At 38.2% G+C, this 12,235-nt stretch overlaps 1 protein-coding gene across 4 annotated transcripts in view; it reads left to right on the forward strand.

Annotated features, from left to right (window-relative positions):
• The window catches only part of LOC144363521 (ly6/PLAUR domain-containing protein 6-like), a 61,925-nt gene extending 52,508 nt beyond the window's left edge, over positions 1-9,417 (forward strand). For all 4 annotated transcript variants that reach the window (XM_085506167.1, XM_085506168.1, XM_085506165.1 and 1 more), the window contains exons 4-5: positions 3,557-3,656; positions 8,122-9,417. In XM_085506167.1, the coding sequence (XP_085362293.1) occupies positions 3,557-3,656; positions 8,122-8,294 (273 nt within the window). In that variant the 3' untranslated portion in view covers positions 8,295-9,417. The remainder of the gene's footprint in view (positions 1-3,556; positions 3,657-8,121) is intronic.
• The last annotated feature ends 2,818 nt before the right edge of the window (positions 9,418-12,235 follow it).

A 12,235-nucleotide genomic window follows, 5' to 3' on the forward strand; every position in this document is an offset into this window, starting at 1 on the left:
CATAAAAATTATGAGTAGGCTTCTACCTTAAGCTGTCTAAATACACTGGCAGTTTCACGAAAGTCTTTTTGTTTAGATTTTGCGAATAGATTGCACATTGATATACAAGTTGGAGTAACAAGTTGAAAACAAATTGGAGTAGTTACCTATTTTTTGGGGGGGTAAACGTGATATTGCTGTATTTGTGGATTACGGAGTTAATATGGGGAAAATGAGTGAAACATAATCAGTGTCATTTGTTTAAACTCGAGGCATAGAAACAGTGTATGGGACAACATTTTGAACAAAAATAAAAAATGGGTTTATTTCTATAGATACGTGAGTTTTAGTAATTTGCCTTATGCTAACACATAGGCAATATAACGTGTTCACACACGAACACTCCTGCGCGTTTACTTCGAACCCACCGAATGCAACCTTGAATATACTATAGAGCAACATTAAAACTACTCCCAGTAGTTACGCATCTCCAATCCCTGTCGTCATGAAAGTTGTGTCTCCCAACTCCCCTGCAAAACATGTGGCCAAAACATTAACAATGTATCTACACTCCAAAGGCGCATCTGATTGAGTTTTGTCTAAACGGCGCGTTTCGTGTACATTTCGCTTTTAATGAACGTTCTAACCAGCAAATCTGCACACCGGCGTTTTTGTGTTAACAATATATAAGTTTTTTTTAATAAAAAAAATGTATACGCATTGTATAGTTCAATACGCCGCTGGATATTGCCAGTAACTGTTATCCAGCTTTATTACATGAGCTGTGTTTCAATATTATTGATACCAGCACTTCAATTATAACATAGTGTTTATGCTACAATAGTCACAGCTTGTTACAATGACGGGAGACTATTTTCATTGTACATAAAGTTTATATGACATATATACCAGTTGTACCAATTTAATCGTGATCACTGCTTCAACAATTAACCATTTATAAATTCTAAACTTAAATAAACAACATACGTAACAGTAATAGCCATTTGGGTATGCTGTACATAGCAGACCAATGAGCGAGAGCTAAAAAGTCTATGTCACTTTTGTCAGTATGGATCTGTTCGGGCAATTTGTTTCCTGGTTAAATTTAGATAAAACACTTGCAAATTCCCGTAGAGAGGAAAGAAGGCGAATTATCAGCGTTTGCAAATTGGCCCAGGGGTAAACTAATGTAATGAGGTCGTGAATTGCACTTTGCCCCAATCATGCCATGAAGACAGCTCACGAAGAGAGGGTACTCAGAGGGACAAAATCGAGGTACGTGCAACAGGACCCGTTCCTTGATTTGAGGTGAATGTGGTTCAAAACAGAGAAATTATAAATGTCTTGACACATAGATATTTTGAAAACATATGCGTGATCGAACTGATAATAAGTATACACCTAAGTACAATCAGGGTTGTCCCAGGCAGTTGTCTTGACTTTGAGAAGGGAATTTCCATATATGCTGCATCCTATAAAAGTGTATACACTACGTTAAAACTGTTTCATAAATCTCATATTCCATTTATTTAGTCATATGTTGCGTAATAGCCCTAACATGTACGTTACTGTCCCAGTGCTGGAATAAGTTAAAGCTTTGTTCTAAAAAAAAGTATTTCAAAAACAAATGATATAATCACGAATTATACATTTACATTTATTTTATCGAATCGACGATTGCATTTTTTTATTAATAGAAATGTCGCAGTCCTAACGTTAAAGGGGAACCGCTTAATCCCATAGATTGCACCAGGTGCTCATGGGTAATTAACTTCGTTACCACACACTTAAACCGATCTGCTGTTGAAATACGTTATTCTCTATGAATATGACTAATGTCCCAAGTCATAATTTGGTTATCCACCATTCTATCACATATGCTAAATGTGTGTTATAAAAATCCGATTGGGTGCGACGTTTTTTTGCGATGATGTAAGTAAACCTACAAATATATAATGTTTACAAATGCATACCACGTGTTATTCGATTTATAAATGGCGAACGCGACACAAAACTTGAAATTTAAAGAACAATATCGGCATACATTTTGTTGGCTAATGGGTGCAATATTCTGTGGATGAAAAAAATGTGCGCTTACTGAAATGTACGTTACCGTGGTAGCGAACTGGGACATACTAAAAGAAATTGACTTGTTTTGAGTTTATTGCGAGTTTCCTGTCCAGCAAAATGAAGAAATTTATTTCAAAAATCGTCTTTAATGGCACTAGTTTGGTTTAAGTTTGAAACAATCTTGTGGGTATAAGTTACTAAATTCAAACTGTTGTGCTACTACATGCCGATTTATATGCCGCGTATATACGTGCAGTAATTGCACAGTTACGAAAGTTGGTAAAACGCAGCCCCGTGAGTCTATCTTGTGCAGGCCAACATTATATGCAAATATTCCCCAACGCATTTGCATTATGTTACGAATAACGAATGAGAAAAGATTTAGCCAGTGCCTAAGTGTATATTGCACAGAATTGCGTCTTTTGTGCATATATTTAAAAATAATATTAAGTTAACTATGTTAATTTCTTAGCATGGTAGACATGGCTTTCTAAACCTTAGCTTTTGAAATGTACTGTACGTTTCACTAGCAAAGCATTGAAGCATTGAGCATGGACATTACTTTCAAGTCAGGCGTGTTCAATGAGGAGCCGACCGAATATAATAGATAATTGAGACACGTTCACATTTAAGATTAAAATCCAGTTCCACACACACAATGGCGTCAAAAATGAGTTCCCCTACGCTCTCGGCTGATAGATATAAATGGAGAATTTCTCGCTCAATCCCCGGGCCGGAGAACTGGCAGCGTCCTCGCCTACGCCGTATACGATCGATGAGGGCGCTGTTATTGTTCAATTACTGACTTGTATATAAATCAATGTAAAAAAAAAAGAGATATAAAATCATCAAGGTAGTTCGCTACCATTAAAACATAGCGAGAATTTACCAAAGAAACTTATCTAATATATTCTTTCCCCGTAAACACTTTACTGGCATCTATGAATCATACACTGGCATGCGGGGAAAGAATATGTTTTCAAGAAAACATACGCAAAATAATCCCAAAAGCGGCATTATTTCCATAGCAATCCATTTATTATAATAAGCATATTATTCCATGGATATAGTATACTAATAATATCCAATATTTCACAATATTTCTTGACAACCATGGGTAGTACTTATCATTTTTAGCACAGGTCACCGAACAAAGTTTTGGGATATGATGGAACGTTTCTGCAATACCAGTTGTAAACTACTCAAAACACGCATTGTTGGTCAATTTTCAAGGTGGTTTTATGAAAACAATTATGATCATACATGTGAATTTTGAACATTACAGTAACCCCTCATGCTGGATTTCGAGTATTTTAGTATGTTTTTAACGGTAGCTGAAATTAATTCGAGTATTATTTGAATTTCGTGACAATATTTTGTAAAAATGCACTACAGCCAGATTAATAATTCATATTCAGAATATACTTTGTTCCATCGTGAAATAAAAGAAGCATGTCATTACAGAGAAGCAACACGTCTTATGTACTGTTTCCTAATGATCTTCTAGGTTAACAGAAAAGAAAACGCTGAGGGCGAAGTAATAGAATTTACACGTGGATGCACAGATGAGTCATTTTGTTCGGGCACATGTCAGACAGATTCTTCAGGTGAGTTACATTGAAGGAGGTTAGCTGGCTCATTAATAGGTGTAGAATGAAGTTAAACAAGTGAACTCAAATTGTTCGACTCTAAGTAACAAAGGTGTGTACACGGCATGAGACGAGCATAGGTGTGTTTTTTTCTCAACGGGTTTTGTCATTTAGGCCACAGCATCATAAAATGTGCATACTTTTCAGTCGTTAGTCTCGATTGGGTACACATTCAGGTTATGCAGCTAATAAAGAAACAAATCCTTTAAATTTCGATGAAAATTGAAATTATCGTGTCATTATTACAAAAGAAATACGGCGGACCAAAAATGAAGCATAGTCTTTTGAGAAGTATGCATTCGGGAGAAGGCGCGGAACATACCAGTCTGTACACATCGTTTATTGGAGCACTTTACCGTGTAATTGTAAAACGATTTATTTTCACTGACATTTGATTCCACTATAGTCGTGGATAACACACATTTTAACAAGACTTTCTTGAAACTTTGATCAGTTAATGATTAACAAAATGATTGAAGATAAAGATTCGGCCAATTTTTCAATCCAAAATGGACGCGAAAGTTGAGTTCACAAACACTATGGGATACGGGAAACCCTTTGGCATTTATCATTTTATTTATTTGTTTCAATCAGCGAAATATAAAAAAATGTAGTGCCTTTATCATTTTCCCATTTTTTCTAGTTAATAGCTTCCATTCTTAACTGTTAGGGTAAAATAATAACACGTTTATCTAAAATGTCGTAGATCCCGTTTTTTGCGCATGACCTTGAATTATGAATGACAATGGGTAATCTAGTTACTACTAGTTACTACTTCACAAAGTATCTAAAATTTCATTGATTAATATTAATTTTGAAGTCGCATTCTCGGTTTTATTGAGGTCGTGAGAAATGTGCACGCATTGCGAAGGGGGAACTAAACAATACTTGGCGATCATTTTATTTCGATTTATTGACGTCATTTCCTGGATGAAATCGTATCATCTAATCGGTCACAGTATTTCGTCATGGTACTGTGGGTACATATCTAAAACTACGATACACACGTTTGAAAAGCACACTGGACAATCCATAATCACTCGAAAAGGCCCTGAGCACATACTGTCGTTATATTATTGTTCGATCCGTTGGTAAGGCAAAGGCACGGGACTCGAGAAGTACCCGTCTAGCTGTGGCTAAACATTTGGCCGATGAGGGCGCACTTATCAAGTCCGATTTAGAACAGTGACTCACATAAGCGTGACTCACTGTTGAATGGGAAACTTCGGCTTAGCCTTTCATCAGCACTTGCTGGACTACCTGTATATAACAGCGATTTGTAAAGCGTCACAGTATGTTGCGGTACATACGACAACTACGAGTGGTGGAAGTCATTCGTGGCAGTGGAGTACTCTCACTTAACGATTGCCATTGGTTTTGAGAAAATAATATTTTTAGGAGTGAACGTACCAGTCGATGCGATGCCAGGGTTCGCCTTAAAAATCTCTTTGCCAGCGTTGCTGTTCCTCTGGTGGATGCTCCGTGATAAAGTTGAGTGGAGACCGGTCCGGTCTCGGAAACGCCGACTCTGTGCTATTGGACCCGGTGGTGGAAGGGAACGCGAGTGTCATCATCGCCGACGCCGAGATGGCTTCCGCTGCTGTTGCAGTCACGATAAACCTTTCCCGTTTTGCTTTCTTTCCGACGATTGCCGTCCGTTATCCAACGTATTTGAGACGCGACGCAGGCGACGTTGGTGGCGCGAATACCCTCAGGGAATGATGACCCATCCGCGGGGCGATTGGATGTTGTTTGTTGAGTGGGACGATTCAGACGACGACGGCAACTGTGATTGTTACGAGTGTCAAGCAGAAGAACACGGTGACGAAAATGCCGGAGCTGAGCGCCAAAGATGCTACTGAACACTACGTGACGTTGTGTAGAAGGACGAAACAATACCGACTCGGAGCACGCCACTGGACTTAAAATGACGCTACATATCATATGGATGAATATAAGTTTAATACACTGGACCGTTGATGAACTTGATGATCAGACTAACCACTAACGATCTCGCGTTGTGTGGCCTTAAAGCGTTAAGCATGTTTGTTGGACTTGATTTCTTAGTTATTGTTAGTTTGTCACGGCGGCGCTCCTTGAATAAACTGGCTAATGGTACATCTCCATTCAATGGACCAAGACAACCGTGTAGGAAACGCCGATTTATTTCTGTGTATATGATTAGCAATACTGATTTTGATGTAGATTTGTTTGTGTTTTCCTGACAATGTGTAGTTTTTTCCTTGTACTGTACAATACTTTATTTTAGCTTGGAATAATTCTTCTTTGGTGTTTTATATGGAATTTATTTATTTTCACTGAAACAAAAATATATTCCAAGCGTAAATAAGTATATTACAGTACTACATGTAATTGAAAACATATACATGCGTTTATAGTTCGTTTCTTGATAAACAGTGACGTAATGCGCAGTGCATGATTTTTTGTTAGGAAATATAGACGATTGTGTTTCAGTGTTCAATTATACATTTTGTACAGATTTATATTTTATTAAAATAAATAATTTTAAAACAATAATAGAGAATTTGTCTTTGAACCAGACAAAAATGTGCGTACTTTATTAAAGGGGAAATGGTACTGAGCTTTAATCGAGTTAGTTTAGTTAGACCTGTGTGTTACAGTGTTGGCCCGCAAATGATTGAGACCACTCACAGAACTCACACTGGACAGGGGGTTCTTTCACTGCTAGAATGGGGTAGACAAGACAATAGTACTGGAAATGAATTACACATACACCAAAATATCGAGTTAAAGCTCCTTGCCTTAATATCTCTCAAAGTATTTTCAAGAAACTAAGCACAGAAAAATACAACACAACAACGAAGAAATACAGGAGTCTTGCTTGCAGAGGAACGTTGTTATTCTGGAGGGTGCCGCTGAAAGCAGGAGATCGCAGAGCAGTTCATGCAAGTCTCACAGAATGATGGTTGTAGCCTGTATCACTTGTCTCACGTTACGTAAAATAAGTAGTAGGTAGAGGCTGTGGTTGCATTTAATATACGACCGCTGGTGTATGACAGTCAATGTACTTGCCTCAACTACCTATGGAAATCGCGTCCAGCTTTTCCCGACGGGATTGGTCAATCAATTAGAGCGCGTCTTATTAAAAACAGGCTACGTCGACCTTGAGAGCGGTATGTAACGGGTGTTTTAATTTGTTGCTGCCGCGCTCATACATGTCGTATGTGATTGCGACACACGTCCAGGCAATGTACACCCCTTTTACGGTTGTATTTTAAAGTAGGGGAGTCGTCACCTGCGCATGCATCCGACGGTCTTAGCGTTATGCACGAACAAGCGCTTACTAATAAGCCTTTGCAATTTTAGCATGCGTTGTTATCGTCGCTTGGGACTCATTTCCCGTGCGTGCGCAGATGACGACGGAGCCTTTACATATATCGGATTTTAATCAATCAGATAGTCGAGACACTCGTTGTAATATAATTTTTCAGATTATTTTCACAATAAAACTAATTAGCGAATATACAACATTAATTAAAGGGAAGAGCCTTGGAGTATGTTGGCCGTGCGCCCTCTATAGTCATATATACCCTTGTCAGTGTGACTATCGCGAGATGGCGTAAGCTCCTACTGGTTATGAGTTCAGCTCTGGGAACACATTGTCATGTTACCGTTTGAGTAAATCAGTCAACAAGAGAGACGTGATTTGTAGATTACAGTAATTTGATTTTTGATTTACGGATAAATAAAACGAAATTACATTAATGGATGTGACTGATAACTTTTACTATGAAAACCTTAACATCCCGTGGGCAGGCCAGTCACACTGGTTCTCACTACAAGAGGTTACGATCCCCCCTGCCAAATACTAAGGAAAACTGAAATATATATATATATATATGCGGATCTGTTTGTGCAGGAATTTTACGACCGTACGCTCTTACTGACGTAAACCAAACTTATTACGTGGGAAGTTGGCACCCGAAGGCTGACAGGTACTCCACCTTGCTCAAGGGTGACCTGGAGATAGTTGTGAAAAAGGGTAACCTCATTCTCCCAAGTTCATAGACTCCACAACCGGATGTAGTTTAAAATATTACCCAGGACAAATATATACATATTTAAAAAAACGTAAATGTTGCCTTTATCAGGTAATACCTCACATTTGAGGCTGAGTTGGTGCAAGGTTTTTATGACCGTATGCCCTTACTGACGTCAACCAAACTTATTATGTGGGAAGTTGGCACCCAAGGCTGACAGGTGCTACACCTTGTCCAAAGGTGACCTGGAAGTAGTTGTGGCAAAGAGTAACCTCATTCTCCCAAGTACAAAAACTCCACAACCGGATGCAGTTTTAACGCCGTACCCAGGACAGTAATGTACTATATTGCTTTATGTATATTTTTGAATTTCTCTCATGACGACTATGCTCTCTTCACAGGAACACGTGACTGTATGCAGTGCTGTGAGGGTGATTTATGCAACACGGGTAACCATGCCAACGCACTCCAATCAAGCCACATAATGCACTTCATTACATTAATTGTTGGTTTCTATTACTCTTGGTCTTTAGTTAAAATATGTATTCCATGGTTAGACATGTATCTACAATAAAGTCACCATAGATGAGAATAATGCGGTGAGCTAAAATAAGAAGTTAAATGATTAATTAGTATGCAAAGCAGTCTTTCAAGGGCAATATACTGGTTACTTTGAGTAATTTCATTGTTTGTTGTTCGATTGTGTTCATAAACGCCTGGTTATGATTTGTTGAAAAATGAAACATAGATTTTTTTTAGAATATGCCATGGTGATAGTGCACATGCACTCTGAAATTGATGGTACGTACCATCAATTGAAAGAGTATCTACATTACATTAGAGCATATTTAATTGTGTATATGTAAATTAGAACAATAACGAAGTTAATATACTCGAAAGCTATCCATATGTAGTCTCTTACAGGGTTAATTCTAATAATGGAAATTCAAATATTGTAAATACAAAAGTAAAGGTATTTCCAAAAAGATAAAATAAATAAAAATCGTTACTTTGGTTTTTGAAAATAGAATAACACTTTTTTGTCCCCCTTTGCGGCAAGCAGCATATATACAACCTGTATAAGCTACTCATATCGATAAATTGTATGAAATATACGAAGAATTGAGTATTTGGTGGAAAAATGAAAAGTTCTGTTACCATGACAACCATTTTTTATGTTCCGTTGGTACCGGTACATGTATAAATTTACAACCAAAGTGAAGTGTTACCATTTTGAATTCATAGTTGAAATCATTTTTAAATTGTTCACAATAGTGGCCATGAAGTCATACTTTACCCATAATTCTTTGCTGGAGAATCAAGGTGGTAGACTACGTAATAGGTAAAGTTGAATAACTAGAAAATAAAAAGTGATATAAGAAAATGTAAATTGATTTCTCCTACACGGTTTTGGGAGTTTTTTTTTTTATCTGGAAGCATTGTGTTGTTTGCTCTGACTTTTCCTTTAATATACGTTCCGGCTAAGTAACGCCCTCCGGCGACGAAGCGCTGTTCTTACGTCAGAATGTTGTAAATGGGTGAAAGAAGATTGGAACTTGTGACGCCACGGAAGCAGTAACAGAACACCGATTTTATTTTTGAATTATTCAGTATTTAATGTTGCTACGGTAATCCTAGACAATATTCTGCCCAAAAAAATTGAGTTACAAATGTGTAATAAATTTGTACTTATTATTTAGGGGTAATTTCGCGAATTCCAGACCTGACGAGTCTGTATGCATGTAAAGAAAAAAAAACTTACAGTTACTGCCTCATAGACATACCCACATGGTAACAATGTGCGGAATATTCACGAGGTGTCAACATTCACATATGTGTACGGGAGAGGAAAATTTAACTCACACGCGAATCGCCGTCGAGATCTCGCTGCGAGGGAGAGCGCCACGAGAATTGTTTCAGACCCTCGAAAATTGTTCCGTTCTCTATGTAACCACGGCGTTCGGTGCCTCTCAACAAGATCTGGACGGCATTTTGCGCTTAAGTTCTATTGACCTGTCCTGCCGAAATATTGGATGTGGTTAGACGCCACGCATTTTTAAAGGTCGTCAGAAAATGTGAATGACCGGTGTGTGCTCAAAGACGCACACGATAACTTGAAGATGGCCCAATATGTGTAAATTATGATGACAGTGCGATTTTTAAGTTGGCCCAGTTAAAATCGTGATGGTGTTTTGACCGGTCATTGTATTATGCACCTAGGTCACGGTATCAGTTGCGATAGGTCAGGGTCGGGTATAGATTCGTGATTTGGACAGCGCCCACGGAATAAGGCCCCTGATTGGTTAGATTAGTCACGCGGAAGGCTTGACAGTGTTTAGACGGAGGCGCGTCTCGTATTCGGCCAGCCATTGGCTTAATATTGGGACAACAACGCGTACAATAGGCCAATCAATCAACGTGTTTAAACAGTGATAACATATCTTTTAGAAGTGCGTCTACGCCATAGTTGTTCTCGTGAAATTGAATAACAAGGTCGTGCGCGGACATTAATACTATTAAATAACTTAAAACAAACAAATTTTCACGTTATAAGAACAATTCTACTCAGAGAAAGTCAGATAGACAAGGGACGAATCAGATGTGAACTAATAGTCGTGATTCTGTTCAGTGACTCACACATCGGCCAAACGATAAAGGCCTCGCCTATGTCACTGACTCCTGGAACCTCGTGAAATAGACAGCTATTTTGAATATAATTTACATATTTACATATTAGCCGATTGTATGTCATACGTGTATATATATATATATATATTATCATTATTCGTTTTTGTACTGTATACTTTTACTATTATATGTAATCATTGCCATTCCCTCCGGGGAGTATGTATTAATACATGGTTTGATTTACAATTATTGCATATTGTTGACTTTACGTAATAATCTAACACAGCCACCAGTTCTATTTAAAATTTATTGACATCACGATTTTTCACACATTTTTCAAGTTTCAACCGAACGGTTTCTCGCTAATACATGCTGCGCAATATTTCGACCCAGTTTCAGAAAATCAGTCCGATCGTGATCATTAGACGGCGGTGGCAATGTTTAATCAAGAATACAGTAACCGGCGTTTATCTAAAAGGCCAGTCTCGGGGTAACTAGATAAGAAACAACTGAATACGATCACCGTTATTTTGACAGAATGATAAGGGCTCTCATCAACGGTTTTTTTTTTGTGTGTGTGGGTAGAAACAACGCCCACGGATTATGGCTTCTGATTGGTTTAATTTGTCACATGCCGAAGGCTTGGCAATGTTCCGACGGGGGCTCGTCTCGAGTGCGGGTCGCTATTGGCCGAGTGGGACAACGCCCACAATATGTCTGTACTAGAATGTGATGTGTTTGTAATACCGTTACGGATTCTTTTATTGTAAATAATACCGCATTACTACAAATGTTAGTACGAGGAACTGCTATATGGAAACGTGGCTCTCGTGCCCGACTTTCTTTACGTGATAACTAGTGAATCGACAGGGCAGTCACGGTGATCGCCGATAACGCCTGTATGATATGTGAATAAACAATAAATCCATATTCTCAACATGCCACAGGGTAACGATGACTACAAATTAAACCGTGACATGATTATCATAAATCTGGATTCCTGCCATGGTTTCGACACAAGCTATGCCACGAAGACATGCCATTAGTTCTTTTGTTTTAATATACCTGTTATTGTGCATGTTGTAAAACGAGCTGTGTGTGATATAGCTACTCTAATTGAAAAGTATATTAATTATTTAAAACATAATAATTGAAAACACTTATATGCAAATGTACAATTTCATTATACTCTTGATAAACAGTGACGTAATACGCAATGCATGATTATTGAAAATGTGAGTCACCAGTGTATCCCCAAAAGCGCAAACGATAAGTTGACCCAATATGTGTAAATTATGCTGACAGTGCGATTTTTAAATTGAACCAGTTAAAATCGTGATGTTGTATCGTTCCGCTCAGTCACGGTATCAATTACGATTGGGGCAGGCCCGGGATTAGATTTGTGACGTGAGGCAGCGCCTACTGAAAAAAAGGCCCTGATTGGTTAGATATGCAACGTTGAAGGGTTGGCAATGGTTCAGCGGAGGCGCGTCTCGTGTGCGGCCCACAATTGGCTTACAATGACAATAACCAGAATGATAGGCCTGTTCAGATAGTTGCAATCAATCAATGTGTTTAAACAGTGATAGCATATTTTTAGACGTGCGTTTGCGCCTTATTCATTCTTGCGAAATTGAACAACCATAGCTATGGTCGCTCGCTGACATTCGACCTATTAAATAAATTAAATAACATAAAAAAGGATTTGTTCTAACCTAAGATTAGTTTAACAGTTGCATTATAGAAAAGAGATGAGTATTAAATAAATGTGCACCCCAAGATATACGGTATAATTAACTAGCTTGTATTCAGTCGCGATTCTGTTCTGTGGCCCACGCATCGATGAAGCCCTTGCCTATGCCACTGATTCCTGGTACCTCACAATAT

This window comes from Saccoglossus kowalevskii, chromosome 12 (assembly GCF_978046115.1).
Source record: "Saccoglossus kowalevskii chromosome 12, keSacKowa6.1, whole genome shotgun sequence".
NCBI classification, from domain to species: Eukaryota; Metazoa; Hemichordata; class Enteropneusta; family Harrimaniidae; genus Saccoglossus; species Saccoglossus kowalevskii.